At 52.6% G+C, this 27,384-nt stretch overlaps 2 protein-coding genes, 1 long non-coding RNA gene and 1 other non-coding gene across 12 annotated transcripts; 2 read left to right on the top strand and 2 right to left on the bottom strand.

The window, feature by feature from the left end:
* Positions 1–668: 668 nt before the first annotated feature.
* NME2 (NME/NM23 nucleoside diphosphate kinase 2) lies at positions 669–5,271 on the bottom strand. Its single transcript, NM_001204750.1, has 5 exons — positions 5,233–5,271; positions 4,774–4,903; positions 2,273–2,374; positions 1,413–1,525; positions 669–786 (listed from the first exon to the last, which is right to left on the bottom strand). Exons 2-5 carry the CDS (start codon positions 4,897–4,899, stop codon positions 669–671), a joined length of 459 nt encoding a protein of 152 aa, NP_001191679.1. The 5' UTR covers positions 4,900–4,903; positions 5,233–5,271.
* Positions 5,272–5,326: 55 nt separating this feature from the next.
* Positions 5,327–10,030, top strand: LOC103351623 (uncharacterized). Of its 2 annotated transcripts, none has more exons than XR_016224212.1 (3): positions 5,327–5,458; positions 7,928–8,015; positions 9,791–10,030. It is a non-coding gene; the product is annotated as an uncharacterized LOC103351623 (transcript). The 2 variants fall into 2 exon arrangements; XR_011383508.2 differs by having other exon boundaries at positions 5,423–5,588.
* A 1,343-nt stretch (positions 10,031–11,373) lies between these two features.
* Positions 11,374–20,769, bottom strand: NME1 (NME/NM23 nucleoside diphosphate kinase 1). Of its 7 annotated transcripts, none has more exons than XM_089316654.1 (6): positions 20,632–20,758; positions 20,100–20,225; positions 18,843–18,972; positions 13,528–13,629; positions 12,120–12,232; positions 11,374–11,666 (listed from the first exon to the last, which is right to left on the bottom strand). In XM_089316654.1, the coding sequence occupies exons 3-6, from the start codon at positions 18,966–18,968 to the stop codon at positions 11,549–11,551; spliced, it is 459 nt and encodes a 152-aa protein (XP_089172780.1). In that variant the 5' UTR covers positions 18,969–18,972; positions 20,100–20,225; positions 20,632–20,758; the 3' UTR covers positions 11,374–11,548.
* Positions 20,666–25,525, top strand: LOC149121164 (uncharacterized). 2 transcript variants are annotated; one of them, XR_016224211.1, is made up of 3 exons: positions 20,666–20,794; positions 21,952–22,074; positions 24,883–25,525. It is a non-coding gene; the product is annotated as an uncharacterized LOC149121164 (long non-coding RNA). The 2 variants fall into 2 exon arrangements; XR_016224210.1 differs by lacking the exon at positions 20,666–20,794 and adding an exon at positions 21,023–21,161.
* Positions 25,526–27,384: the final 1,859 nt, after the last annotated feature.

Here is a 27,384-nt window from a genome sequence, read left to right as displayed (position 1 = left end):
GGGTGGGGGTAAAGCCACTGTCTAGGACATTGGCATCCCACATAGGCATCACTTTTCCTCTTGGTCTCCCATGCTGATGCAGGGCCCAAGTACTTTGGGTCATCCTCCACTGCCTTCCCGGGCCACAGCAGAGAGCTGGCCTGGAAGAGGAGCAACCGGAACGGAATCCGGTGCCCCAACCTGGACTAGAACTTTGAGTACCGGCACCACAGGCAGAGGATTAGCCTAGTGAGCCACGGCGCCGGCCATAGGCATCACTTTTGAATCCTGGCTGCTCCACTTCTGATCCAGCTCCCTGGGAAAAGCAACAAAAGATGGCCCAAATACTTTGGCCCCTGCCACCACATGGGAGACCTGAATAAGCTCCTGGTTCTGGCCTGGCCCAGCCCTGGCTGTTGGAGCCTTTGGGGGTGGGGGGATGACCCAGCAGATGAAGACCTCCCTCTCTCCTTTAACTCTTTCAAAAATCAGGCCACTGTCCCAGAGCAAGCAGGGCTGACTAGCTGACGTAATGGCACCAGAGTCGGGGAACCAAGTCACTTCACTCAGTTCCCTATGAAATAAGCACGGACACTGTGCCCAGTTCCCAAAGGCTTTATTGGTCAACAGGCTTCCGAGTGTGCCACGCAGGGCTGCGTCAGGAGCTCCGCCGGCTGCCTGGCCGCCTCTCACTCATAGACCCAGTCGTGAGCACAAGACTTGTAGTCGACCAGTTCTTCAGGCTGGAACCACAGGCTTATTTCCTTTTCCGCACTTTTCACTGAGTCGCTGCCATGAATGATGTTCCTGAAAATGAGAACAGTCGCCGGTCACCGCGGGTTAAAGTGCCAAGGTTTGTTCAGCGGGCCCGCCAATCACAGCTGCCCCAAGGAGCTCCTCCTCAGAGCAGCTACAGAACTGCAGAGGTGCCTGGGCGCAAGGATCCCTTCGCTCACCGCCAGCCCGTCAAGATGGCCGAGGGCACCAAACACCCCTTGTCAATTTCTGAAAAAATACAGAAACAGGCACAGCCACTGCAGACCAAAACCCTAACTGCCCATGCCGCAGGCCTTATCAAGGGCCCTCGCTGCTGCGGTTTGTTCTCACGAGGGTTTGCAAAGCCTAACCACGCAGAGGTTTTTGTGCAGACCTTATCTAGATGAGGGAGCCCAAAGGTTCAGTGACAGAGGCAAGGCTGGAAACAGGCCCTGCAACGTTGTGCTTCCTGCTGCCTCACATGGGAGCCACATGCAGCCAGCTCCCTGGAGCAGTGCCTTGCTTCAAGTTTCAGAAACTCAGAAGTGGGTATTTATGAACGCTTTTATCCAAGAGTTCACTACCACCTAATGGTTTTCGAAAACTGGGATATGCCCAAAAGGATTGCTTCAGGTTCCAGGTGGTGGTACAGTCATCAGTACTCGCCCGGGACTCACCTGCCAACCTGGATGCAGAAGTCCCCGCGGATGGTGCCCGGCTTGGAGTCCGCAGGGTTGGTCTCGCCGAGCATCACTCGGCCTGTCTTCACCACGTTCAGCCCCTCCCAGACCTTGCCAGCAAAGAAAAGGGACTTGAACTGTGGCATCAGATCTGCCACCCAGAATCACCAGGGACAGCCATTAACCCCTGCCTAAGAGCAAACACCTAGGAGACCAGTCGGTGACATTACTGCCTCACCCCAGCAGACAGTAAAGGCCTACAGAAGCATTCCATTATCGCCAGGTGACAGAGAGAGTCTATCCAGCGTGTGGACTTCCTGGTCCAGCTGAGACAAATGGTAAGACCGAAGAATTTTTAAGCAGACACAACCCTGAGAACACTAAAGAAGGGGTAGATAGAGCAAAGTGATGAGACTGGAACGGGATCTGTGGAAAGCGCATCCCGGGCAACTGTAGAAGCAAGGGATGGCGAGGATGGCTGTGACAGGGGACAGCACTGCGGGGCAAGCAGACGGAAGCAGTCCTCCCCAGGGAACAGGAAGCAGGCCACCTCCCCAGCAGTGGCGGTGCCCCTCCACGTAGGAAGGCTCTGCTGCGCTACATCTTCCAGAAGCAAGCGTTTCATTTCTATTTTAGGGAGCTTTCGCTTCATGGATTACAGACTTAGTTTACCTGCCTCAAGGCGTCCTTTCTTCCTAAGCTCTGCATCCCTTGCCTCCCTCCTCCCAAGCTCCTGGTGCCTCCAGCAGGCTCCATTTGTGCAAAGAACTGAAGAGCAGCTGGGGGGATGGCTGAGAAAGGTCTGCCGAGGAGTGAGCCTTCCCCTTGCTTCGCTCACGCTCCCTCCCAGCGCTCACCATGGCCACGACCGGCCCCGAGTTCATGTACTTCACCAGCCCCGGGAAGAACGGGCGGTCTTTCAGGTCGATGTAGTGCTGCTTCAGGTGCTCCTCGGAGGCCTGCAGTGAGGAGGCAGTGTTAGGAAACAGGCTCAGGGCCGGCGCCATCCCCTCCGCTGAGCCCACTCACAGGGAGGCTCTCAGAGGCAGGCATTTGGGCTGGGTCAGGACCCCAGGTGCGATACCTGCAGGCATATCCAAGTGCCTGTGTCCCGACTCCTCACCCAACTCCACCTTCCCACCAGGCACCCTGGGAAGCAGCACTGATGACTCAAATGGACGCAGAGGGCTCCTGGCATGCATGACTTAAAACTCCTATCCAAACCATGACACCCATGCCACTTTTGCAGAAAGATTATTCTGCCCACAAAGACACCCTCGTGACGTCAGTGACATTAGGGATCTTCTAACCCTAAGGAGGTGAAGCAGGTGGTGATAAGAATTGGGTCCTCATTCCCCGCCAGGGGCTCCTCCAAGGTACTCTTTCCAGCCCTGAGTCCTCACCCCAATAAAAACAAAGAAAAGAATTCTGTCCTCAATGAAGCCAAAGGCTGAAGACGAGAGCTTTGGGCTAAAGAACAAGAGGACCAAGTGCCTTGCATGCGTGTCCTGCAGGTTGCAGAGGAGCCACCAAGGCCATGTGGCATTCTGCCCGGGAATTACCCGGCCGCCAAGCAGCAAGCACTCCTCTTAATGGAACTTGCTCTCCCTCCCCTCTTCATCTGTAGCCATTGTGGGTCAGTGTGAGGAGCAACATCTATTTTTTTTCTCCCTCAATTTTCATTATAAAATACTCTTGGGAGGGGGCAGGGATGATGTTGTGCCACAGCAGGTAGCCAAGCACATCTCATATGGGAGTACCTGGTTCCAGCCCCAGTTACTCCACGCTTCCCATTTAACTCCCTGCTAATGTACCTGGGAAAGCAGCAGAAGATGGCCCAAGTGCTTGGGTCCTTGTGAGACCTGGAAGAAGCTCCTGGCTCCAGGCTTTGGCCTGGCCTAGCCCTAGCTGTTGTGGCCACTGAGAAGTGAACCAGAGAATGAAGGATCTCTCTCTCTCTGTGTCACTTTGACTTTCTTAGATCAGAGCGCTGGCTTAAGTCCTGCTGCTCCACTTCCAATCCAGTTCCCTGCTAATGCACCTAGGAAAGCAGCAGAGGGTGGCCCAAGTGCTTGGGCCCCTGTACCCACATGGGAGACCCACATGCGGTTCCAGGCTCCTGGCTTTGGTGTGGCTCAGCCTCAGCTGTTGCAGCCATTTGGGGAGAGAACGAATGGATTAAAGATTGTCTCTCCCTCTGTAACTTGCCTTTCAAATAAATAAAATAAATCTTGGAGGGGGGACTGGACTCTCTTCTGTTTCCTCCTTTTTAAAAGGAACCAGCAGGCCAAGCCCCTTCCTGGGCGCCCCAGCAGCGGCACTGTGGTTACTAAGTGGGGTTTCCTCCACGCAGACAAGAAAAGCTGGAGAACACCAACGACCGCACGGATGCCACCAAGCCCCGACATGGGACCGGGCAGGCAAAGGGCCTGCACACCATCACAAGAACCTCGGCTCTGACCTCTTTCAGAAGTGGGTGGCAGGCAGGCATTCGGCAAGGTGCTTAAAATACAATTGGGGCATCGAATCCCATATCAGATGGAGTCCTGGCTCATCTACTTCTGACCCAGCTCCCTGCCACTGCGTCTCAGGAGGCAGTGGAAGACGGCCCAGGTCCTCCACCCAGGGCCACGCATGGGATCCCCGGATGGAGCTCCTGGCTTCCGACTGCCGAGGCCATCAGAGGAGTGAACCAGAGGATGGAAGACCTCTTTTTCTCTATCACTCTTTCAAATAAATGTTTAAAAGATACATACAATTTAGACTTAACAACGATTTGATGATCTAATTAGGAAGTGCTGGCTGCAGCCGCTCTGCACGTGACAGAGGCCAAATCACTCGCCTCTGGCCTTTATTAACCTGGAACACCTGGCAGCATCCTCACCCACTGGTTAGGATCTCCTGCCCAGGCCGGGGCTTCGGAGCCGTCCGGCCAACTTAATCCGGAAAACACACAGCGACCCCACGCCTGGAACCTCAATGCGCTTGCCAGCACCACAAGGCCGCCATTCTGGACCGACGCGACCAGACAAGGAGGTCCGGCCCGGCCTTGCTTCCCTCCCTGCTGCTCCGGGCTGCCCCCTGGCGACCGGCGGAGGCCCGCGGTCGGGAAGCCAGGCCGGCCCCGGCCAGGGAGTCACGTTACTTCGGCTCAACCTTCCCAAGGGCGTCGGTCCTCCCCGGCCCCGGGAAGGGCCGGCGGGGCGCAGCCGCCCTGGGGAGGGGCGTGGGCCAAAGGGCGTCTCGCAAGGGCTAGGTCAGCCACGGGGGGTTCTGGCTGGAAAGGGGACGCGGATAAACCGCTCCCGGGACGAGAAAACCCCCGCGACCGGGCTCCCGTGGGGCGAGGGCACGTTACCCGAAGGAACTTCATGGCCACCAGGCGGAATCCCTTCTGCTCAAAGCGCTTGATGATTTCTCCCACCAGGCCGCGCTGCACGCCGTCTGGCTTGATGGCGATGAAGGTGCGCTCCAGGTGGGCCATGGTCCTGCGGGGCGAGACATGCGGTCAGGCCAGGCGCCCGCGCCAAAACAGCTCCCCTCCCACCGGGTCCGGCTCGGGGTCCGGGTTTGGGTCCCGGCCGTGGAGGCCACGTGGGCGCCCGCCTGGCCATGGCCGCAGCCTGCACGGCCCCAGGCACGCTCCAGTCCCTCCGCCTGGGGGACACGTGGCTTTCCGGGTGCTTCCGCCTCAACCCGGTCCTGCGCGCAGGCCTGCGCCGGCCAGGGGGTGCCGGCAGATCGGGATCCGCCGGACGCGGTGCAAGCAGGGTTGGGGTCGCAGGGGAAATCGCCTCCCAACCCACCCCAGGCTTACCGGGAAGCTGGCGGGGCCGGGTGGCGGCTGCACTGCGGAAGCTGAAACTGGAAGCGACCACCGGACCCGGGAGCCGCCCGCGGAGGAGGGGCGTGGGGCGGAGCGCGGGGCGGACACACCCCGGACGCCCCGCCCGCCCGCCGGTCCCGCGCCCCGCTGGCGGCCTACGGGCCTCACGCTGGAGCCCCGTGGGAGGAGCTGGTGCGGGCTCCGGGGACTGGAGATGGTAGGTTCTGCGCCTGGACGCCCCGCGGGGGGAATCACACACGTCCCGGATCCCACGCCTCATCACTGTTCTTCCCGGGACCCGCCCACGAGCACCTGCTCCGGGCCTGGAGAGCTCTTTATCCAGAGAGGTACCTCTGCTTTCTCCATGCGCCCTAGCGCGCAGCCCCAAGCCTGACTCTTCCCTTCCCGCTACGGAGATCCAGCCTTCCTTCCCCCAACCCTCTGCTCTGAGCCCTGGAGAAACCCTCGGCCTTCCTCATCCAGATCAACCGGCAGCCACCCAGCGCCTCGACCCAGCCAGCCCGGCCCCCGCCCGCCGGACCGCGCTCCAACCCCTGGGCCAGGTGCCCCGTGCTTTCCCCTCGCGGGCGGCCTGGCTGCCCGGCTCCCTCCCTCCCTTTCTGGCCCCCATCCAGCTTTCTTGCGGTCAGATTGTCTAGTCCAAGCAGAGTGGCACCCCTGACAAGTCTGGCTTCTCTCAGGGTGGAAACCAGGCCCTGTCGGTGCCTTGCAGACGACTCCACCTCCTGTCTGCCTGGCAAACCGCTGATGCACTTTGTCAAAAACCACAGGGCGCCGGGACCGCTCCGGGACCCAGCCTGCTGGAGGCTTTCCTTGCAGGCTAGAGTCAGTCCCAGGGCACCGAGGAAGGTGTTGCCCAAAATACCAAAACTGCTCCAGAATTCCTAAAACCCTCCTAGAAACTCCTTAGCCTGCAGACGCCCCGGAGAGAACGTGGCTTTTCCCTAAGTGACACGTGCTTTGGAATGGGCGGCGGGCACAGAATCCCAGCCAGCCCCATCTCAGAACAGTGCGGCACTGGGGACTCCTCTGCAGCTGCTTTTGGGGTGACTCCAGCCAAGGACTAGCAGGATGAAGCACACCTCCCATGGTTCCCAGCCCTTACTGACCCCGTGGCAGGGCTTGCTGTCCCAGGACGGGTGTGTGTGTGTGTGTGTGTGTGCGCGCGCGCACGTGCCCGCGCACGCCTCCATCAGCGGCCACCATCCTAGTGACCCTGCCAAGGATGACAAGCCAGGCGTCTGTGACACTTTCTGGCTTATTTGAAGAACACTGATTCACAACACATTGGCAGTGATTTTCAGCATCCCTCATTCTGGAACAGTGTCTGCTTGGGCCTCAGTTGGATGCACTTGCTTACTTGGGTTTCTTTGCCAGCGGTGGCAGAAGGTCTGAGAATTTCACTAGACAGTTCTGTTCAGTGGGCAGCTGTTTGCAACTGGGTCAGGTCACTGATACCCACACAGGGTCCACGCACTGCCATCCCAGCTCCTTTCTATCCTGAAGAGACTGGCCTTCAATGTGGAAACTTACGCTCCTGACTCATTCCCCAAAGTCCTGGTCATAAACTCTCACCCCCAAAACAAAACAAGCCAGCTGTGTGTAAAACAGAAATTCACCCAGCCCTCAGCTGCCCCCCAAAAAACGCAGCCCCATCCCAACTGTTGGCCTCCTCTGAGGGATTCCTTCTTCTCTGCTGCTTCTGCCAAAGCCAGAACAGGGGAAAGACCAAGAAAAAACATGCTACAGTCTGCAGCAGAAATCATAGCTTTTTTTTTTTTTTTTAAGATTTTTTTTTTTTTTGACAGGCAGAGTGGACAGTGAGAGAGACAGAGAGGAAGGTCTTCCTTTGCCGTTGGTTCACCTTCCAATGGCCGCCGCAGCCGGCGCACCGCGCTGATCCGATGGCAGGAGCCAGGTGTTTCTCCTGGTCTCCTGTAAGAGTTACATAGAGAAGAAGAGGCAGAGAGAGGTCTTCCGTCCACTGGTTCACTCCCCAGATGGCCGCAACGGCTGGAGCTGTGCTGATCCGAAGCCAGAAGCCAGGAGCCAGGAGCTTCTTCCAGGTCTTCCACGTGGGTACAGAGGCCTAAGGACTTGGGCCATCTTCTACTACTTTCCCAGGCCATGGCAGAAAGCTGGATCGGAAGAGGAGCAGCCAGGACTCGAACCGACGCCCATATGGGATGCCGGCACTGCAGGTGACGGCTTTAATACCTGCTATGCCACAGTGCCAGCCCCCATAGCTTGTTTCTTAACATCCATTCTGGGGTGGCCAGCACTGAGGCATAGTGGGTAAAGCCACTGCCTGCAGTGCCAGCTTCCCACATGGGCATCAGTTTAAGACCCAGCTGCTCCACTTCTGATCCAGCTCTCTGCTATGGCCTGGGAGAACTGTAGAAGATGGCCCAAGCCCTTGGGCCCCTGCACCCATGTGGGAGACCCAGAAGTTCCTGGCTTCGGATCAGTGCAGCTCCGGCCATTATGGCCAATTGGGGAGTGAACCAGCAGATAGGAGGCCTCTCTCTCTCTCTCTCTCTCTCTGCCTCTCCTTCTCTCTGTGTAACTCTTTCAAATAAATAAATCTTTTTTAAAAAAATCCATTCTTTCTCCTTCCCTTGTTTTTTTTTTTTTTTTTTTTTTTTTTTTTTTTTTTTTTTTCCAGTTAGAACTCTGGAGTTTTACCTGGACACAAGATTAACCTAAATACAAACATTTTCCAGCTTCCCTGTCTGCTAGATGCAGTCGTGTAGGTAAGTTCTGGCCAAAGGGATGGGAGGGGAAATGAAGGCTGCAAATCCAGCATTTTACCTTGAAAAGGATCGGCTCTGCTTCACTTCCTAATTGCTGGCAGACAGACCTAGGGGAGGGGATCCAACTGGGCTTGGTTAGAAGGAACCAGAGCCCTGACAGCCTCAAGGGCCAGAGCCTTACCACGGCCCCATCAACCAGCTTGGGTTTTAACTTTTTTTAATGATCTTTAAAGATGCATGTATTTATTTATTTGGAGGCAGAACAACAGAAACACAGGAAGAGACAGAAAGAGAGACATTGAGGTTCCAGGAGTGGGGTCGCTCTGTGTTTTCCAGATTAAGTTGGCCGGACGGCTCCGAAGTCCCCCGCCTGGGCAGGAGATCCTAACCAGTAGATAGATTATTTACTGATTCACTCCCCAAATGGCTTTTTTTTTTAATTTTTAAATTTTCCCCCCAAATGGCTTTAATAGCCAGGGCTGGCTGGGCCAAAGCCAGGAATCAGGAGCCTCCTTTGGGTCTCCTACATGGGTGCAGGGGCCCAAGCACTGGGGCCATCTTCTGCTGCATTCCCAGGTGCATTAACAGGGAGCTGGATTGGAAATGGAGCCAGCTGGCTCTCGAACCAACACCCATATGGAATGCTGGCACTACAGGCAGAGGCTTAACCTACGCCATTGTGCTGCCCTGATATGGGGGCCCAAGTACTTGGACCATCATTCACTGTCTTCCTGGTGTACCAGCAGGAAGACAGATCAGAAACAGAGCAGCTGGGACTTGAACTGGTACTCCATTATGGGACGCTAGTATTGACAGCTTAACCCTCAAAGCCACAACACAGGCCCCAGCTTGGATCTTAAGTGAAAGAGAAGTAAACTTTTAGTTCTTCTCTGTTAAAGATACCAGGCCAATGTATATTTTTTTAAGTCACTATCCTAACAAATCAAAATTACTTACAAAGGACTGGCATTGTGGTACAGCGGGTTAAGCCACTGCTTATGACAGCAGCATCCCATAGCTTAGTGCTGGTTGAAGACTGGAGTCTAGGCTGCTCCACTTCTGATCCAGCTCCCTGCTAAAGCAGCAGATAATGGTCTAAGTCCTTGGGTCTCTGCCACTCATGTGGGAGAACAGGATGGTTTCCTGGCTTCTGGCTTCTGGCTTCAGCCTGGCCCATATCCAGCCATTGCACCCATTTGGGAAGTGAACCAGCAAATAGAAGATCTCTGTGTCTTGCCTTTTCTCTCTGTAACTCTGCCTTTCAAATAAAATAATCTTTAAAAAAAAAAAAAAAGTAGGATGCAGAGTACAAGGAAAGAAGCAGGTGAAGATTGCCTGAGTGGATGTGAGCTCTCTCAGGCCAACAGGAATGATTTCTATATAGGAAGGCATCTGGCCTTACGGTTAAGCCACTTACACACCGGAGTGCCTGCCTGGGCTCAATGCCCAGCTCCTGATTTCAGCCTTCTCTTAATGCAAATCCTGGGAGGCAGCAGTCTGGCTGCTAGTTTGATTCTTGCCATCTATGTGGGAGACCTGGATTGAGTGCCCAGCTCCTAGCTCCTGCCCCAGATGGGGACCATTACAAACATCTGTCGAGTGAACCAGCAAAGGAGTGCCCTTCCTCTGTCTCATTCATTCTCTCTCTCAAATACATACTTTAAAAATTTATATAGGGACCAGCACTGTGGCCTAGTAGATTAATCCTCTGCCTGTGGCACCAGCAAACCATATGAGTGCTGGTTCGTGTCCTACTTGCTTCTCTTCCAATCCAGCTCTCTACTTATGGCCTAGGAAAGCAGTGGAGGATGGCCCCGGTGCTTGGGCCCTGCACCCACGTGGGAGACCTGGCATAAGCTCCTGGCTCTGGATCTGTTCAGCTCCAGCAGTTGCGGGCATTTGGGAAGTAAACCAGCAGATGGAAGACCTCTCTCTGTCTCTCCCTCTCACTGTAACTCTGCCTCTCAAAGAAATCTTTAATAAATAAGAATTTTAATAAAAAACTATATATAGTATTTATGCTTTCTATTTGCTCAGTTTATCCAAGATTCATGAAAAAAGAGGGAGTGGGAATTTGGTATAGGAGTTTAGACAGCATCTGGGATGCTCACATACCGTAGCAGACAGTCTAGGTTTTGTCATTTGGTTGTTTTTTTTAAAAGACTTATTTAGTTGAAAGGCAAAGCAAGAGGAGACAGATGGATCTTCCATCCTCTGGTTCACTCCCCCAAATGGCTGCAATAGCCAGTCTGCACAAGGCTGAAGCCAGGAGCCAGGGACTTCATCCTGGTCTCCCAAATGGGTGGCAGGGGTCCAACTATGCATTAGCAGGAAGCTGAATGGGAAGCAGAGTAGCTAGGACTCAACCTGGCACCCCAATATGGGATGTGAGCTTGAGCTAGGGGTCCACTCTCAATTCCAGCTTCCTGCTAATGCATAACTTGGGAGGCAGCAGGTGACGGCTCAAATTGGATCCCTGCAACTCACACAGGAGTCTGGGATTGAATTCCTGGCTCTGGCTTCAGCTGTTGCAGACATTTGAGGAATGAGCCAGCAGATAGGACATCTCTATCTGTCTGTCTGCTTTCTAAATAAATAAAGTAAAATAAGTTAAAAATTTTGAAAAATAAAAATAGGGCAGATGCTTGGCACAGCAGTTAAAGTTGCTGTTTCGGACACCTGCATCTCATATCAGAGTGCCTGATTCAAGTCCCCAATCCACTTCTAATTCAGCATCCTGCTACTGCATCCTGGGAGGCAGGAAATGATGGCTCAAGTACTTGGGAACCTAACATCCAACTCCTGGATGGAGTTCCTGGGTCCTGGTTCAACCTGGCCCAACCCTCGCTGTTGCAGGCATTTAGAGGAGTGAGCCAGCAGGTGGAAGATTTCTCTCTCTGCCTTCCAAATAAAATTAAAAACTAATTAATTAATTAATTAAAATAGTTGTATTTAAAAACAGTGGGGGGGCCGGCGCTGTAGCAAAGTAGGTTAATCCTCCACCTGCGGCACTGGCATCCCATATGGGTGCTTGTTCTAGTCTTGGCTGCTCCTCTTCCAATCCATCTCTCTGCTATGGCCTTGGAAAACAGAAGATGGCCCAAGTGCTTGGGCCCCTGCACCTGTGTGGGTGACCTGGAAGAAGCTCCTGGCTCCTGGCTTTGGATTGGCTCAGCTCCAGCCATTTAGGGAGTGAACCAGTGAATGGAAGACCTTTCTCTCTGTCTCTCCCTCTCAATGTCTGTAACTCTACCTCTCAAATAAATAAAATCTTTAAAAAACAAAACCGGGGCGGCGGGGGGGGGGGGAACGTAAAGCAATACTGAAATACTAAGTAACCAACTCAAGGAATCCTACATTGGGATGAAACATTTTAATCTGATGGGAGCACATAACACTGTACAGGGAGCACTCACAGCTCCAAGAGTTTCCCTCCAGATTGTAAGGAAATTCTGGAAATAACTAGGTTTGCTACAGTCTGGTCCTCTCTCCACAGGAAGGAGGGAAGTGGCTGGGAAGGCATCCACCTCCTGTCACTCGTAGATCCAGTCCTGAGCACAACTCTTGTAATCCACTAGTTCCTCGGGCTGAAACCACAGGCTGATCTCCTTCTCTGCACTCTCCACGGAATCGCTGCCATGAATGATGTTCCTGGGTGGGAGAGAGAGAGCCACATGACCAAGAACAACAGAATCAAACCGCCCAGAAGCCCACTGCATTCCCACTGGCTCCAGGTCCATCAGACCACGTCAACACGGCCGCCATCAAGAGCATGCATGCCCTCCCCACTCTTCCCCTCCCGCCACCAAGGATGCTGGGGTGAGGGCCTCCAGGGAAGACTTTGCAGGTGCTATGCTCTCGACAGAGGCACAACCGCTATGATGCTGACAACCAAAGGCAGACAGCCCTTGACGCCAAATATCAAATGGAGGAGAACAATCAACTCGGATAAAATCACCCCACCTACGGCTTCATGTCTGCCTCCAGCCCCAGGAACCAAAATCCTCTAGCAACCAAGTCAGACTCTAGAAAGGAGTAAAGATGACAAAGCCCACCCACCAACCTGGATGCATAAGTCCCCGCGGATGGTACCCCGGGACTCACCTGCCAACCTGGACGCACAAGTCCCCGCGGATGGTGCCCGGCTTGGAGTCCGCAGGGTTAGTCTCCCCGAGCATCACTCGGCCTGTCTTCACCACATTCAGCCCCTCCCAGACCTCCAAGGACAAAAGAAGACACCATCAAGACGGAAACCCATCTCAGCAGAAAATCTGGCAACTGCTGTTTTTTACAAAAGAAGAAATAAATAAGGAAAAGAAAAAGGCCCCATTGAATGACACCGACTCCTTGAACGAATATCCACAGAGCACCTACCTCTTCCAGCACTGGGGATCCTGTCTGTCTGGCCTCACTCTTGCCTCCTTACAATCCACGCTCAACCTGGCAGGCAGAGTGGCCTTCTCAAAACACCAAGCACGCGGCGGGCACTTGGCACAGCAGTTAACCCGGCACTGGGCACACCCACATCCCATATCAGAGTCCCGGCCCTGCTCCAATTTTAGCTTCCTGCTAATTCACACTCTGGGGAACAGCAAGTGAGGCTGAGTACCTAGGCCCCTGCCACCCACATGGAACACACAGATTGAGTTTCCAGCTCCTGGCCTGGGTCTGGCCCATTCCCAGCCATTGTGGGCATTTGGGAACAAATCAGCAAATCTCTCTCTCTCTGTCTTTCCAATAAATTAAAGATAAGTAAATAAAGTGCCTTGTATAAAACACCCCATAGCTTCGCAGCACTCGTGGAATGTACAGTCTGACACAGCTTGTATGATGCAGACCCTCCTCCCTGTCTCTCATCTCATCTACCCCAACTTCTCTCTCCCTCACCAGGCTTGTGCCGGCCCAACTTTCTCCATAAAGCCTTGCTTCTCCCTACTCTGAGTCCTTGGCACGTGCTATTTGCTTGTTTGGGGACGGTCTTTACTGTGATTTTATGCATGGCTGGCTCCTTCCTGTCATTCCTATCTCAGCCTGAAAATCACATTCCTTCCCATCCAATCTAAAGTGGCCACTTGCTGTCACATCATCCCATCTTATATCTGTGCATGCAGTGCCACTGTGTGACTGCGCATGAGTTTCTTTCTTGTCTGCCCAGCCCCACCCCCTTCAAGAAGTCTAGGCAAAGAAGGCTTGGAAACAGGCATCGTCTTTGTCTCATTCATGGCCACATCCCCAGTGGCTAGAAGACAGCCTGGCCGCAAAATGACAAACCGTGCGTACTTTGAGAAGTGGTACCGGCATAAACAAGACAATCTCCCTGTCCTCCGGCAGCTTACAGTCAGCCGTCTCCCCCGATCCCTCTCCCCAGGTGTTCAGAGTCTGCCAGCTCTCCAGCTGAATCAGGCCCTGGCGAGCCATCCTGCCAGCCCCAGTCCCGTCTGCAGCCGTGGAGACCTGGCATCAGAGGCAGGAATCACAGCACTCGCTCTCACTCCCACATGGGCACACTCACCATGGCGACCACGGGCCCCGAGTGCATGTATTTCACCAGGCCGGGAAAGAACGGACGGTCCTTCAGGTCGATGTAGTGTTCCCTGAGGAGGTCTTCAGACGCCTGTTCCACAGGACACAGAATGAAAACTGGCCCCAAGACTACTGGCAGAACCAGCAATCGATTTCACTCAAATCACTGGATGTTTAGCCGAGTGGTGAAGACACTAGCTAAGACGCTTGCACACCACACTGGAGTAACCAGGATCAATGCCCAGCTCCAGCTCCCGACTCCAGCTTCCTGATAATGCAGACTCCAGGATACGGCAGGTGGCCGCTCAAGTATCTCGGTTCCTGCCACCATGTGGGAGAGCCTGAGTGCACACCTGGCACCCAGCTCTGGCCCCAGCCCAGCCCCAGCCATTGCAGGCAGATGGGAAATGAATCAGCAGATGGCAACATGCTTTCTCTTTCGCTCTCTCTGTCTCTCAAATTTAAAAAAGAAATTAATTTTTGAAAAAATTTAAAATGTGAGGAGCCGGCACTGTGGTGTAGCAGATAAAGTAACTGCCTGCAGCACTGGCATCCCATATGGGTGCCAGTTCGTGTGCCAGCTGCTCCACTTCCGATCCAGTTCTCTGCTATGGCCTGGGAAGGCAGTGGAAGATGACCCAAGTTCTTGGGCCCCTGCATTTGTGTGGGAAACCCAGAAGTTGTTCCTGGTTCCTGGTTTCGGATCAGCGCAGCTCCAGGCATTGTAGCCATCTGGGGAGTGAATCAGCAGATGGAAGACCTCTCTCTCTCTCTCTGCCTCTGCCTCTCTGTAACTCTGCCTTTCAAATAAATTAATACATCTTTTTAAAAATTTTGTAAACGTGAGCTCTCAGGGGCTGGTGTTATTGTATAGCAGGTTAAGCCGTCGCCATCAACCCCGACATCCCATCTGGGCATCAGTTCCTGTCCCGGAGGCTCAGCTTCCAATCCTGCTAATGTGCCTAGGAAAGCACAGGTGACCCAACTACTTGGGCCCCTGCACCCACACGACAGACCCAGATGGGAGTTCTAGGCTCCCGGCTTCGGCCATTTAGGGAGTGAAGTAGTAGACAGAAGTAGTAGATAGAAGATTTCTTTCTCTCTCTCTAATTCCGCCTTTCAAATAAATGCATAAATCTATATTTTTTTTAAAAAAGGGAGCTCTCAGCTCGCTGATTCTGTAGTAACTTAATTCATTCTCCACACTGCCAGAGAGAGCAGTGACGAGAACTAGTGGTGATGCCACAGCTCTGAACCAGTCTTCCCCCTGTTGGCCTTGATGGATCACAATAAAACCACAGAACACTAGGACTCAATCCAGTCATCTCATTTTCTTTCTTTCTTTTTTTTTAAAGATTTATTTTATTTATTTGAAAGGCAGAGTTACTGAGAGGCAGAGGGAGAGAGAGAGAGAGACGGCTGCAACGGCAGGAGCTAGGCCGATACGAAGCCAGGAGCCAGGAGCTTCCTCTGAGTCTCCCATAGGTGCAGGGGCCCAAGGACTTGGGCCATCTTCTACTGCTTTCCCAGACCACAGCAGAGAGCTGGATCAGAAGTGGAGCAGCCGGGACTCGAATCAGTGCCCCATGGGATGCTGGCACTGCAGGCAGCGGCCGTATAAGCCACAGTGCCGGCCCCCAGTCATCTCATTTTCCAGAGCGAACCCAAACTAAAGCATTAGAGGGAAGTGAGGGAGGTAATCCCAGCATTCAGTGAACAGCAAATGAACAAAACCACTTCCCCAGGATCCTGCAGACTCATTCAGAGGATAAAGGCCCAGTGTGAGAACCAAGTGACTCCCGTTTATTTGTAAACCACCCAGAAGTTCATCATATCTAGCGACAAATAATTTTGCTGAAGAAGAAACCAGAATCTCTCATACTGCAAGGCTGGTCTGTGTGAACAGATCGAGGCAGCCAGAGCGCAAGCCATCTGCTAAGCAGCCCAACGTGGCTGTGTTCTCTCTCTGCCACTGCAGGTACACTGGCGAGGGGCTCAGCACGGCAGTGCAGGAATCAGACTGCACACTTGCGTGACACAACTGAGCGGGTCAGTGCTGAAAGGCACACCCAGACCGTCCTACCACTCGGCCATGGTTGACCGTTACTTGCCAAAGCAGGATTGTCTGGCCATGCAAGCAGTCCTTGGCAGGAGCCACCCCTCACCCTGTCCCTTCCTATCCAAATGGACGATTTTTTGTAGAAGTCTCCCACAACCCACTGACCTGACCTTTCTTTTCAGTCCACCCATCGGTTCTGACTATGTTTAGCCTGGGGAACAGATCACAGGCTTTGAGTAAGGAGATGACCTCAAGAGCTGCCCTGATCCCACCCCGCGCCAGACGTCAGCAACCCTTCAGAGTCGCAGCAGCTCTCCCGCCTTCCGTTCTCACCAACCTGTATCCCTGATAGGAAATCCCGTGTAAAGGAGAGAGAAGCATGTAGGGATGCGAGAGGCCCACGCTAAAATGCCAGCTGCATCACTGCTGTGCTGTGCTGTAGGCACACTGCTTAACCTCTCCCAGCCTCGGGATCACCACTAACAACTAGGAGAACAGAAGTAAGTGCCTCTCAGGGTTGTCATGAGGGCTAGGAAAAACAACATGTACCCAGCACGCACTGAATCCCCAAAGAACAACATGTTCATTTCACTTCACCTTCAAAACCTGGTTGAACGCTCTGGAGACCACTGCTTGTCCTGCACACCTGGCTCCCACCATCACACTGTGCGCTCCCCTGAGCATGGCATCAGTCTACCCCTCTTACATTACAGCAATTTTTCCGAAATATCACATATGCAAATCAAACTAAATTTAATAGAAATTAAAGAGAAAGGCCGGCGCCACGGCTCACTAGGCTAATCCTCCGCCTGTGGCGCCGGCACCCCAGGTTCTAGTCCCAGTTGGGGAGCCGGATTCTGTCCTGGTTGCTCCTCTTCCAGTCCAGCTCTCTGCTGTACCCTGGAAAGGCAGTGGAGGATGGTCTAAGTGCTTGGGCCCTGCACCCGCATGGGAGACCAGGAGGAGGCACCTGGCTCCTGGCTTCGGATCGGCGCTGCGCGTCAGCCGTGGCAGCCATTTGGAGGGGTGAACCAATGGAAAAGGAAGACCTTTCTCTCTGTCTCTCTCTCTCTAACTCACTCTGCCTGTCAAAAAAAAAAAAAAAAAAAAGTACTAGAAAGGGTAGGTATTGTGGTGTAGTAGGTTAAGCTGCCACTTGGGACACTCAAATTCCACGCTGGACTGCTGGTTCAAGTCCCAGCTACTCTACTTTGGATCCAGTTTCTTGTTAATGCACCTGAAAAGGCGGCAGAAGACAGCCCGAGAACATGGGTTCCTGCCATCCACACGGGAAATCAGGATGGAGTTCCAGATTTTGGTTTTAGTCTGACCCAGTCCTGACTGTTGCAGCCGTCTGGGGAGTGAACTAGCAGATGGAAGACCTCTTTCTCCCTCTCTCTTTTACTCTCTCCCTGTCACTCTGCCTTTCAAATAAATAAAGAAATCCTTTAAAAAAAAAAAAAAAAAGGGCTCTCGCTGGGTGGGTTTTGTGATGCAGCCAGTTAAGCTGCCATTTAGCATGCCCACCCCACATCAGAGTGCCTGTGACTGAGTCCTACCTCAGCTGCTGCTGCTTGGTTTTTTGTTTTGGTTTGGTTTGGTTTTTTGTTTTTTTTTTTTTAGGATTTATTTATTTATTTGGAAGGCACAGTTACAGAGAGGCTGAGGCAGAGGCGGGGTGGTGAGGGGAGTCTTCCATCTACTGGTTCACTTCCCAAATGGAAGCAACAGCTAGAGCTGGGCCAATCCGAAGCCAGGAGCCCCAGGAGCTTCTTCCAGGTCTCCCACACGGGTACAGGGGCCCAAGGACGTGGGCCATCTTCTACTGCTTTCCCAGGCCATAGCAGAGAGCTGGATTGGCAGTGGAACAGCCAGGTCGCGAACCAGCGCCCCCATGGGAAGCCAGCACTGCAGGCAGCAGCTTTACCAGTTCCACCACAGCACCGGCCCCGACCACCTGAGCTTCTGATCTCAGCGTCCTGCTCACACGCACCTGGGAGTTGATGATGATGCAGATGCTGGCTCAAGTACTTGGGTCCCTGCCACCCATGTGGGAAACTTGGATTGAGTTCCTGGCTTCAGCCTGACCCAGCCTCTTTGTTGCAGGGTTGTAGGTATTTGGGGAGTGAAGCAGCATATGAAAGATATTTCTGTTGTCCATGGCCATATCCTGAATGTGCCCAATCTCATCTGAAAGGTGTCTCTGTCTCTCTCTCTCTCCCTCTCTGCCACTTTGCCTTTCAAATAAACACAACCAAAAACTTTAAAAAATGTTTTCAAATAAGTAAAATGTGCTTGGAGGCTCCAAAGCTGATTCCTTGAGTGGAAAACCATGTGTTTCCTAATCTACTGCGGAATTTGAATTTTCATCTCTTGGATCTGCAAGGGGTCAATCAAGATTGGTCACCCATTGAAGCACTGCTTTGCAGGTGTCCAGCAGGTGTCCCTGCTCTCTGCTGTTTTAGGAGGGCCTCCCCAAAGGCAAAAGCATAGTCTTCCTCCACATGGCCCTGTGGGGCCTAATACATGCTAGATACTACATGGGTGGTCACTGATAACAAGAAGATTTTCTTCCTGGATAGCAACCTGCAGGGCCGGCGCTGTGGCACAGCAGTAAAGCTGCCGCCTGCAGTGCTGGCATCCTATACGGGCACTGGCTCAAGTCCCAGCTGCTCTGCTGCCCATCCAGCTGCCTGCTAATGTACCTGGGACAGCAGCAGAGAATGACCCAAGTCCTTGGTCTCCCACGCACCCATGTAGGAGACCCCGAAGAAGCTCAGCCTCAGCTGTTGCAGCCATTTGGGCAGTGAAGCAGTGGATGGAAGATTCATTTTCTCTCTCTCTCTCTCTTTCACTCACTCACTCTCTCTGCCTCTGCCTCCCCTCTCTGTAATTCTGACCTTCAAATAAATAAATAAATCTTAAAAAAAAAAAAAAGAGGGGGAAGTTCTAAATTATCTGCTCATGAGGTTCAAGAGCAGAGCTCAAAAGTGCTCGGAGCTCTGAGTCAGAACTCACAGTAATAGGTGGGGTCCGGCACTGCCAAGGCAACACAGACCATCTTCCAAAGTCCCAAGAATCTCAGTTTGTTCCAAGGGTCAGCCAAGATGCTAGGCCACTGAGGAGTCTGTGTTCACTCTACCACAGGGATTGTGAAACAGAGAGGAAGGGAGAGAGGCGGCTGCATGTACCATCTTCCCCTACACTACAAAGGGCTCAAAATAAGAGGAAGGCAGTCCACTCACCTGCATTAATTTCAGACTAACGAGGCGGAGGCCCTTCTGCTCAAAACGTTTGATGATCTCTCCCACAAGCCCCCGCTGAACCCCGTCGGGCTTGATGGCAATGAAGGTGCGCTCGGTGTTGGCCATGGTCCTGGGGAGAGCGGGTGGGGGAGTGAGACAGCACTGAACTCTCTGTGTTCATCATTATCCCTCTCAAGCGGATTACCGCAGAAAGCTGGCTTCAATCTGTCATGCCAACCCAGGTCTCTCTCTGGAAAAAAAAAACAAAAAACAAAAAACCAGTTCCCCCCAGCCCCCTCATCCAAGAGCTAAAAACCCCAAAGTCAGGACCAGTGCAAGAGCAGGGGCTGCGACTTCACCTGCCCGTATCCAGTCCCTACCCAACACGGTGCTGGGCCGCAGGCAGCGGATGTGGAAACAAAGCACCACTTCCTCAAGAAGCCACGCTGGCGAGAACAGGGGTGACACCTGGTCCAAGGCAGCAGAAAACAGTGTGCCCAACCGCCGCGGCCGTGGCTGCAGGAGATCTGTCACTACCGTCCCCTTCAGTCCACAAATGCAGAAACAGGTCCCCGCAGCAGGGCCCAGGTGGTTTCCCAACCCTGAGCAATGTATGCTCCGCCGTAAAAGGTGAGGAAGCTACACACACTACGGAGACTGGACCCCATAGTGGGAGAAGGCCAGTGGAGCGTCAGGCTTCACAGGGCGAGAAAGGGAGGCGGCGGCCGCCTCGACAAACACTAAGGTGAGACACTCACCTCCCGGCTCTACCGTCCTGTTTAGTTAGCCTCTTAGGACAGCACCTTAACAACTGTGCTCCAAATCCAGTGTTTCCCTCTCCCCGACCCCGGCGTGCGACCTTCCTATGGGGCTGGCTGGTTCCTGTCTGTCTGCCGTACTTGGCAGGGCCTACCAGCCATCAAGCGCAAAGGAAATGCCCTCAATGATAACCACCCCGTCCTTTCAAGAAAAAAAGGCCCAAGGACCGGCTGGAGAACCGCAGGCGGCGCGCGGGGCAGGTTCTCCAGGAGAAAACGGAGCTAACTTTAAGATCAGAAACAGGCCAGCGCCGTGGCTCAATAGGTTAATCCTCCACCTTGCGGCGCCGGCACACCGGGTTCTAGTCCCGGTCAGGGCGCCGGATTCTGTCCCGGTTGCCCCTCTTCCAGGCCAGCTCTCTGCTATGGCCAGGGAGTGCAGTGGAGGATGGCCCAGGTGCTTGGGCCCTGCACCCCATGGGAGACCAGGAAAAAGCACCTGGATCCTGGCTCCTGCCATCGGATCAGCACGGTGCGCCCGCTGCAGCGGCGGCCATTGGAGGGTGAACCAACGGCAAGGGAAGACCTTTCTCTCTCTGTCTCTCTCTCTCACTGTCCACTCTGCCTGTCAAAAAAAAAAAAATAAAAAAAAATTAAAAAAAAAAAAAGATCAGAAACAGCCTCTCCGCTGTAAATGCGCTCCAGGCCGGTCTCACACACACACCCTGTCATTCATTCATTCATTCATTCGGCAAGCACGTGCTGAGTGTCGCGCGGTCCCCGACAGAGACCACAGGCCCCTGTCGCTGCGGCGTGAGGGGAGGGGAGGCCACGGACAAAGGCGAGTCCATGCGGCGCGGGACCTGCGCTGACAGGGCTGCACCTGCACACCCGCTCCCGCCCCTCCTCCCAGCCCATCCCCCTCGCCACCCCTCAGAGCGGAAGCCACCTCGTCGCCAAACCTCTTCTCCTCTCCCCTCCCCCGACCCCAGTCCTCGTCCTTTCCCCCTGGGGACTCCAAACGTCCTCACCCCTGCAGCTGCTTGGGCTTCAGCTCCGGCTGCTGTCGCCGGCACCGGAAACACGTCCCGACCCCACGCGGCTCCCAGCACCCACACGCGCGGAACGTTTCTTCGCAAGGCTGCCGCGGAGGAACCCATTTTGGGGGGACACCGCTCGCCCACGCTTCCTCCGGTGAGTAGGGCGTCTTTCTGGGGGGCAATCTTCCGACGGCTAATTTCCGGTGCTGGTGTCTTCGGGCCCTTCCGGCTGCCCGCCTCCTTGTGTGTTTTCCCTGCCAGCCTCTGTGACTCACTTCCGTCCTTCGAGAACAAGCTGGCTTCCCGAGAGGTGGCGCTCGCACTTTACGTGAAGTCCACTGGAGCGCCTGACCTAGAAGCCGAGGCGGCGCTCCTGCGTGGTGATTTTCCTGGCTCGCGGCCTGTCAAGCAGTGAGCCATTTGCTGAGTACCTGCTGTGTGCCAGGCGCTAACCTGGGCCCTGGGGATAAACCATGCAGTCTTGGAGCTTGTGGCGGTGGGGTGCGGAGGAGGGGCAAACGGTAAACAAGCATATTGAGACCTGGAAGTTCACATCACGCAGTGCTGTGCAGAAGCAGGGGACAGTAAGGTTGGAGGAGAAATGGCTCTGAGGAGGGGATAATGCCATGCACCCAGGTGAAGGGACGGAGCAAGGCCGTGGGTATCAGAGCAGGCGCAGTGGTGGGCACCGTGTGGTAGACAGTGCGGTTGGCAAGGGTCCCACTAATGTGGGAAGGAACTGGACAGGATAGCATCTGAGGTACATTTTTTTTATTTTATTTTATTTATTTATTTATTTATTTTTTGACAGGCAGAGTGGACAGTGAGAGAGAGAGACAGAGAGAAAGGTCTTCCTTTGCCGTTGGTTCACCCTCCAATGGCCGCCGCGGCCAGTGTGCTGCGGCCAGCGCACCGCACTGATCCGATGGCAGGAGCTAGGTGCTTTTCGTGGTCTCCCATGGGGTGCAGGGCCCAAGCACTTGGGCCACCCTCCACTGCACTCCCTGGCCACAGCAGAGAGCTGACCTGGAAGAGGGGCAACCGGGACAGAATCCGGCGCCCCAACCGGGACTAGAACCCGGTGTGCCGGCGCTGCAAGGCGGAGGATTAGCCTAGTGAGCCGCAGAGCCGGCCACATTTTTTTTTTTTTTTCAAGATTGATTGATTTGAAAGGCAAAGTTACAGAGAGAGAGATCTTCCATGCGCTGGTTCACTCCCCAAATGGCCGCAAGCCAGGAGCTTGGAATTCCATCCATGTCCCCCACGTGGGTGCAGGAGCCCACTAACTTGGACCATCTTCTGCTCTCCCAGGCGCATTAGCAGGGAGCTGGATCGGAAGCAGAGCAGCCAAGACAGGACAATCAGCGCCCGTATGGGATGCGGAAGTCACAGGCAGAGGCTTAACCTGCTGAGCCACAGTGCTGGCCTCTGAAGGTACATGTTTTGAAAATTATTCTTAACTGCTGTATGGAGTATGAATTAGGGACAGATATCAGGAGTCTTCTCAACAAACAATGCTGGAGCAATTGCAGGCTTAGATAGCAAAAATAAATAAATAAAAAAATAAATAAAAAAAAAGTGAACCTCAGCCTAAACCTTGCACCTTATAAAAAATTCACCCAAGGGGCCTGATTGTGACACAGCAGGTAAAGCCACGCCAGCATCTCATGTGGGCGCCAGTTTGAGTCCCAGCTGCTCCACTTATGATACAGCTCCCTGCTAATGTGCCTAGGAAAGTAGTAGAAGATGGCCCAAGTGCTTGGGCCCCTGCCACCTATTGTGGGAGACCAGAAGAAGCTCCTGGCTCCTGGCTCCTGGCTTGAGACCTGCCTAGCTCCAGTCATTGAGGCCAGTTGGAGAGTGAACCAGCAGATGAAAGATTCTGTCTCCTCTGCTTTTTCTCAGTAAAACTCTGTCTCTCAAAGAAATTAAATAATCTTAAAAATTGTTTTCAGTCGAGCCGGCGCCGTGGCTCAATAGGCTAATCCTCCACCTTGCGGCGCCGGCACACCGGGTTCTAGTCCCGGTTGGGGCGCCGGATTCTGTCCCGGTTGCCCCTCTTCCAGGCCAGCTCTCTGCTATGGCCAGGGAGTGCAGTGGAGGATGGCCCAGGTGCTTGGGCCCTGCACCCCATGGGAGACCAGGAAAAGCACCTGGCTCCTGGCTCCTGCCATCGGATCAGCGCGGTGCGCCGGCTGCAGCAGGCGGCCATTGGAGGGTGAACCAACGGCAAAAGGAAGACCTTTCTCTCTCTGTCTCTCTCTCTCACTGTCCACTCTGCCTGTCAAAAAAAAAAAAAAATTGTTTTCAGTCAAAATAGATCATAGATTTAAATGTAAAACTGAAAAACATATATGCATTATATAATATTATATATTATATATAAATATTATTTTAAATCCTGGAGCCAATTGTTGGCATAGCAGTTAAGACTCCCACATCAGATGGTACTGTAGCATAGAAGGTTAACCCTCTGTCTGCAGTGCCTGCATCCCATATGGGAACGGTGCAAGTCCCGGCTGCCCCACTTGGCAGTCCAGCTCCCTGCTAAAGTATCTGGGAAAGCACCCACGTGGGAGACCCAGAAGAAACTCCTGGCTCCCAGCCCCGGCTGTTGCAGCCATTTGGGAAGTGAACCAGTGGATGGAAGATAGTTTCTCTCTCTCTCTCTCTCTCTCTCTCTCCCCCTCCCTCTCTCTCTCTCCCTCTCCCTCTCCCTCTCCCCCCCCTTCTATTTCTGTATCTCTACCTTTCAAATAAATAAATAAATCTTAAAAAAAAAGACCCTCACTTGCCATATTGGAATGCCTAGGTTCCTGTCCCTCTCTACTGCTAATTGCAACTTTTGGCTCCTGGGAGGGAGCAAGCGATAACTCAAGCAGTTAGGTCCTGGCCACTCATGTGGGAGACCCAGATTGAGCTTCCAGCTGTAGGTGTTGTAGACATGGGGGGAGTGAACCAGTAGTTAGGTTCTCTCTCTCTCTCCCTAAGTGTGTGTGTGTGTGTGTGTGTGCGCGCGTGTGTATGTCTTGGTCTCTCATTGTTTCTCTGTTGCTCTGCCTTTCAAGTAGATGAAAATGAGTAAATAAACATTTTTAAAAGGACAAGATTAGACATTACACTGAAGAGGATATACAGTTGGCAAAAAAGCACATGAAAAGATATACAATATCATTAGCCATTAGGGAAACAGCAAATTAAGACCACAATGACATGACCACACAATTATTAGAGTGCTTTTATTCATTTTTAACTGTTATTTATTTATTTGAAAGGCAGAAAGAGAGAGACAGAAAGAGACTTTCCATCTGCTGAACCAAATGCCTGCAATAGCCAGGGCCAGGCCAAGCCAAAGCCAGGAAGCAGGAACTCCATCCAGGTCTCCCATGTGGGTGGTAGAGGCATAAGTACTTGAGCCATCATCTGCCTTCCAGGTGCATTAGCAGGAAGCTGGGTCAGAAGTGTAGCAGCCATGACTAGAACCACGATAATATTGGATACAGGTGTCCCAAGCAGTGGCTTAATCAACAGTGCCACAAAACCTACCCCAGAATGCTAAATTTTAAATTATTTGCTTATAAGGGGGCGGGGAGAGAAAGAGAAATATCTACCATTCACTTGCTTATTCCCCTAAATGCCCACAATTGCCCTGTGATGGAGAGATGTGGAAACCCAGGAGCTAAGAACTCAAACCAGATCTCCTATATGGGTGGCAGGAACCACCTGCTGCCTTCCAGGGTCTACATTAGCAGGAAGCTGGACTCCATAGCCTGGAATTGAACCCAGGCACTCTAATGTTGCATGTGCGTATGCTAAGTGGCAGCTCAACGGCTAGGCCAAATGCCTGCCAAAGAATGCTAACATGTTTTAAAGTATAATACCAAATGTAATTATGACAGAATTCCTGGGATGAATGACAAGATTTGGGAATTGATTACAGATTCATAACAAGGGCCAGGGAGGCAATGCATCATAGCCATAATAGAGCCCAAGAGCAGGGATCTGTCTTCAAAACATGTGGGTATCAGTCTTGGCTCAGACACTTGGGGATTATGTGACCTTGAACAAGTTATTCAGTATCTCTAAGCATCAGTTTCTGTAGTTGCTGAATGGGGGTAGTAAAGAGCCTCTACAGGCTGGCGCTGCGGCTCACTAGGCTAATCCTCCGCCTGCGGCGCTGGCACCCTGGGGTTCTAGTCCCAGTCGGGATGCCAGATTCTGTCCCGTTTGCTCCTCTTGCAGGCCAGCTCTCTGCCGTGGCCTGGGAAGGCAGTGGAAGATGGCCCAAGTCCTTGGACCCTGCACCCCATGGGAGACCAGGAGAAGCACCTGGATCCTGGCTTCGATCAGCGCGGTGCGCTAGCCACAGTGGCCCTTGCGGGGTAAACCAACGGAAAAGGAAGACCTTTCTCTCTGTCTCTCTCACTGTATACTCTGCCTGTCAAAAAAAAAAAAAAAAAAGAGCCTCTACATTATAAGATTCTTGTGGGGCCAGCGCCGTGGCTAATCTCCACCTGCGGCGCTGGCACACCGGGTTCTAGTCAGGGCGCTGGATTCTGTTCTGGTTGCCCCTCTTCCAGGCCAGCTCTCTGCTGTGGCCAGGGAGTGCAATGGAGGATGGCCCAAGTGCTTGGGCCCTGCACCCCATAGGAGACCAGGAGAAGCACCTGGCTCCTGCCATCGGATCAGCGCGATGCGCCGGCTGTAGCACGCCGGCTGCGGCGGCCATTGGAGGGTGAACCAACGGCAAAGGAAGACCTTTCTATCTGTCTCTCTCTCTCACTGTCCACTCTGCCTGTAAAAAAAAGAAAAAAAGATTCTTGTGAGGGTTATAGAAAGTAATCCAATAAAATTTTAACACACTGTCTGGCACATAGTAAATAAATGTCAGCTGCTTGTCTGTTTTTTCTAACTTTGGGTGACAAAATTTCACACCTAAGAAACTGTGATATTAATATTGACAAAAATAGGGAAGCCTGACAGCAGCCACTAGAGGCCCTTGAGCTTGGTGTGGTGTTAACGATGGACAATGATTCTGAGTGAAAGTATTCAGTCATCAGTTGGGGTTCAGAAAAGATGCTAGGTCTGAAGAGGGAGAGATGGAATTGTCTGGATAAATATGAGCTGTATATCTAAAAAGTGTAATGAAAGAGTGATAATAACCATTCATTTCTATGTTTAAGGATTGATTTATTTTATTTGAAAGGCAGAGTTACAGAGAGAGAAGGAGAAGAAGAGAGATACAAGGGGAGAGAGAGAGAGAAAGACAAACTCTTCCATCTACTAGTTTGCTACCCAAATGGCTGCAACGGCTCTATGGGCCAGGACCAGGAGCTTCTTCCAGGCCTCCCATATGTGTGCTGGGGCCCAAACACTTGGGCCATCTTCTACTGCTTTCCCAGGCACATTATCAGAGAGCTGGATTGGAAGTGGAGCAGGTGGGACTTCAGCTGGAGCCCGTATGGGATGCTGGCACTGCAGGTGGTGGCTTTACCCACTATACCACAATGCCAGCCCCTCCATTCATTCCTTTCACCAAAAAAATATAGTCGCCAATATTTGAGTTGCTGTGTGCCGGGCACAAAATACTTTATTTATATTTACGAGTTTAATTTCATAACTCCTTCATGAGATAAATACTATTATCCTCATTTTTTAGTTGAGGAAGCCTAAACTCATGGGATGTGACTTGATTTCTGACAACCAAAAGAGCTAGAACCAAGATTTAAGGCTGGGGAATGTAGCACTCTTAACTGGGTGTGTGTTGCTTCCTCCAAGGTTTATTGCTGAGACTCATTTCTCTGGGAAGATCACACCATGGTGTAAGGAGATCACAGCAGGATGACAAGGAAATGATATAATTGTTTTTGAATGTAATTTGAGACTGACAAGACAGCTAGCTCTAATATTGAGCAAAGGGTGGAATTGATTTAGGACATGACCATCCTGTTATTAATGATTTAAGTACTTGGAGCAACTAATGCATTATGCCTGTGTGTGAGAAACCGAAAGGCACCTTGGGATGCAGGGCAAAGAGAGAGCATTCATAACACTAATTGAGAATGAGCCTCTGGGGGATCTTCAGTGCCCACAATCAAGAATGAAGTATGAACCCTCCCACCTTTGACTCAGACTCAAACTACAAATCAAACAGCGGGATCATTTGGTGAAGGCAACTGCCTGTGCTGCATAAATCCCGCTCACAGCTCATCTGTCTGCATCTGAGGCTCTGATTCCTGAGAGGGGGAAGTGGGACTTCTTTGGGAAACTTGCATTATTGGCTGACAGAGGAAGGAAGTTATGAGGGACATCTCATCACTGTATGATACAACCACCCTGTGAGGTGGGCATTACTCTTAATCCTATTTTACAGGTGGAAAAACTAGGCACAGGAAAGTTAAATAACTTGCCAATGCCACAAAACTAGTAAATGAAAAAGTGTGGCTGTGAACCCATCTTAGTCTTGCTCCAGAGCTCATACTGTGAACTACCGCACTGTGTACCATTGGCTGTGAACTGCCACACTGTGTACCAGTGGCTGTGAATTACCGTACCACACTGTATACCTTTGGCTATGAACTACCACACTGTGTACTGTTGGCTGTGAACTACCGTACCACACTGTATACCTTTGGCTGTGAACTACCGCACTGTGTACTGTTGGCTGTGAACTACTGCACTGTGTACCTTTGTGAACTACCACACTGTGTATCATGGCTGTGAACTACCACACTGTGTACCGTT

This window comes from Oryctolagus cuniculus, chromosome 17 (genome assembly GCF_051225735.1).
Source record: "Oryctolagus cuniculus isolate XC-2025 breed Fujian yellow rabbit chromosome 17, ASM5122573v1, whole genome shotgun sequence".
In the NCBI taxonomy this organism is placed as follows: Eukaryota; Metazoa; Chordata; class Mammalia; order Lagomorpha; family Leporidae; genus Oryctolagus; species Oryctolagus cuniculus.
The sequence above is the reverse complement of the archived record's forward strand: the minus strand, read 5'-3'. Positions and strand labels throughout refer to the sequence as shown.